Source organism: Erythrolamprus reginae, chromosome 3 (genome assembly GCF_031021105.1).
Source record: "Erythrolamprus reginae isolate rEryReg1 chromosome 3, rEryReg1.hap1, whole genome shotgun sequence".
Lineage (NCBI taxonomy): Eukaryota > Metazoa > Chordata > Lepidosauria > Squamata > Dipsadidae > Erythrolamprus > Erythrolamprus reginae.
In genome coordinates, this window is record NC_091952.1 from 160,407,289 (window position 1) to 160,409,797 (window position 2,509).

Here is a 2,509-nt window from a genome sequence, read left to right on the forward strand (position 1 = left end):
ACCCACAACTAAAAATCTATGTATGTACTCCTAGTGATTATTAACTATACTATTTGATATTTATATAACTTTAATAATTTATATACTAAACTAACTAAATATAGGATTACTAGAATAGCTTATTATAATAAGATATTAATTGATATTTATACATTATTTAATTATATATAGTAATATACCTATTATATATTTACATACTTTGACATATGAGCTAACTATTAACTAATTGGTAAACCTACGTGCATATCTCTACTTACCATTAAGGATCTCTGTATAATTTATACTCTAGTCATTTAAAGGATTACTAACATAATTTATTATAACAAGATACTTATTGATATTTACCTGCATATATTAACTTACTAGTAAACTACACTTCACCACATTGCTATTTAATATACTGTTACTATTATTATTATACTAAGAGACCCCCCCCCCTTTAATTGTTGGTTATTAGGATTTTCTAGGTTATTGATACTATTACTTTTAAAAACACTAGCCATTAGATTTACTATTGAATGTTAGAAATGAATTGTATTAATCTTGATTAGCTTGTATATATAATCTTGCCCTAACTATTTATTTAATTTAGCATGTTTCAAAGCTCTTAAGATTTTAAGGAATTTTGATTGAAGTATAAATATTTCTCTTTGACGGTTTACTATTTCTCAAATATCATAAGGAAACACCCCCATTGATATATTTATACTGTGATTACTATAAAATTTGATTGAATTTTGCAGCTGGGGGAAACTAATCACAAAACCTACAAGTATTGAATGTAACTGAAGCTAAGCTACTGTACTCCCTTCCAATAGCTTAACATATTTGTGTACAGTGCTATCTACATTTATTTGCTCTGCCTGATAAAAAACTGCATTCATACCTTTCTTCTATCACTTACCCTTCTATTTCTAAAGGCCAATTGATTTGAGGATCCTTAATATAAAGTATTTGAATTGCTATTTCTATATCTGAATACTTAACACACTAATTAAACATTTTCTTCTTATTTAACTCTGGAACGGACTATTAGGGATCTATATAAGTGGGCCAGCGGGTGGAATATTGCCAAAATGATGATTCTATCTAATCTGTCTAGATTGGGATCTGGGAAACGATCAATTAATCAATCTACTTCAGCCATACCCAGCCCCTCTTCTCAGAGATCGCTGGATGATATGCTGCCCAGAGAAAGGTCTAATTCATACAAAGACCTTCAATCCATGTTGCTCCAAATGCAGGAGTTAATGCTTAAGAACCATGAAGATATTAAAAAAGAAATAGGTGAAGTGAGAAACGATACATCCGAGTTAAAAGAAAGGATGCAAAATATGGATAAAAGGCATGAGGCTTTTGAACAACAGATGTTAAAACAAGAACAAAAAATTCAGGATCTGGAAAACAGGATTGACCAGGATCATAAACAAATGGAAGACCTAACTGAAAAATTAGTCCATGCCAATAAAGAATTAGAAAACACTGTAATCCAATTTGAGAGCGAAAAAGCTAACCACTTCCTTAGATTTCAAAACCTCAGGGAGGAGAAAAGTGAGGATCCACCAGACATTATGGACGACATTCTTTCAAAGGCGTTAGGCATTGAAAAGGACACAATGCTAAACGAAATAGATGAAGTCTACAGGATCAATACTAACTACGCCAGACGCCAGACGCCATAACCTCCCTAAGGAAGTCCACATTAAACTTGTAAAAAAATCAGTCAGAGACGAAATTCTTCATAGAGCACGGGAAGACCCCATAGACTACAAAGGGAGACAACTGGTTATTCTAAAACAAGTCCCGAAGCACATCAGAGACCTACATAGGCCATACACTTTCTTATCAGCTAAATTGACTAGACACAGCATTAACTTTAGATGGCTTGTCCCAGAGGGAATGCTTTTGACCTGGCAAGAGAGAAAGATTAAAATAGATTTGGTCGATAAAGCTGAGGAATTTTTTGAAAAACATTTTACAAATGATCGGACGACCGAAATAACAAACAATAAAGAAACCAGGACTACTATATCAATTAGTGAATAACCAGTGGATCAGATTCCAAATAGACCGGAAGAAACACTGGCATTCGATAATATAAATATGGGAAATAATGGCTACGCAGGCTTACCAAAAGAGACTAGAAGTACTAGGGCAACTAGACCCAAGTACAGATAACCAAAACTTAACACAAAATCTGTCTAGCAGGGGAATTGAGCTATACTCAATTAACATAAATGGACTGAACGCGCCAAAAAAAAGAAATCAAATTTTAAATAAAATTGCTAAATTAAACTTAGATATTATTACAATGCAAGAAGTGCATATTAAAAACAAATTTGAACATCTTTTTAATAGAAATAAACTTGGGAACCTGTTTACATCTCTAGCCTCCGAAAAAAAGAGAGGTGTAATTTGTTATATTAATCCCAACATTCAAGCTAAACTGAAATATAAAGATAGAGAAGGTAGAGTTTTGATATTAGAACTACAAAAAGAATTAGAAACA

At 32.2% G+C, this 2,509-nt stretch overlaps 1 protein-coding gene across 1 annotated transcript; it reads left to right on the forward strand.

Annotated features, from left to right (window-relative positions):
- The first annotated feature begins 1,076 nt into the window (after window positions 1-1,076).
- Window positions 1,077-1,682, forward strand: LOC139165440 (myosin-7-like). The gene has a single exon (XM_070748619.1). It carries the CDS (start codon window positions 1,077-1,079, stop codon window positions 1,680-1,682), a length of 606 nt encoding a protein of 201 aa, XP_070604720.1.
- Window positions 1,683-2,509: the final 827 nt, after the last annotated feature.

What these genes read in the sequence shown, in the direction of transcription:
- LOC139165440 (XM_070748619.1), top strand. Translation starts at nt 1,077, where the DNA reads ATGATGATTCTATCTAATCTGTCTAGATTGGGATCTGGGAAACGATCA.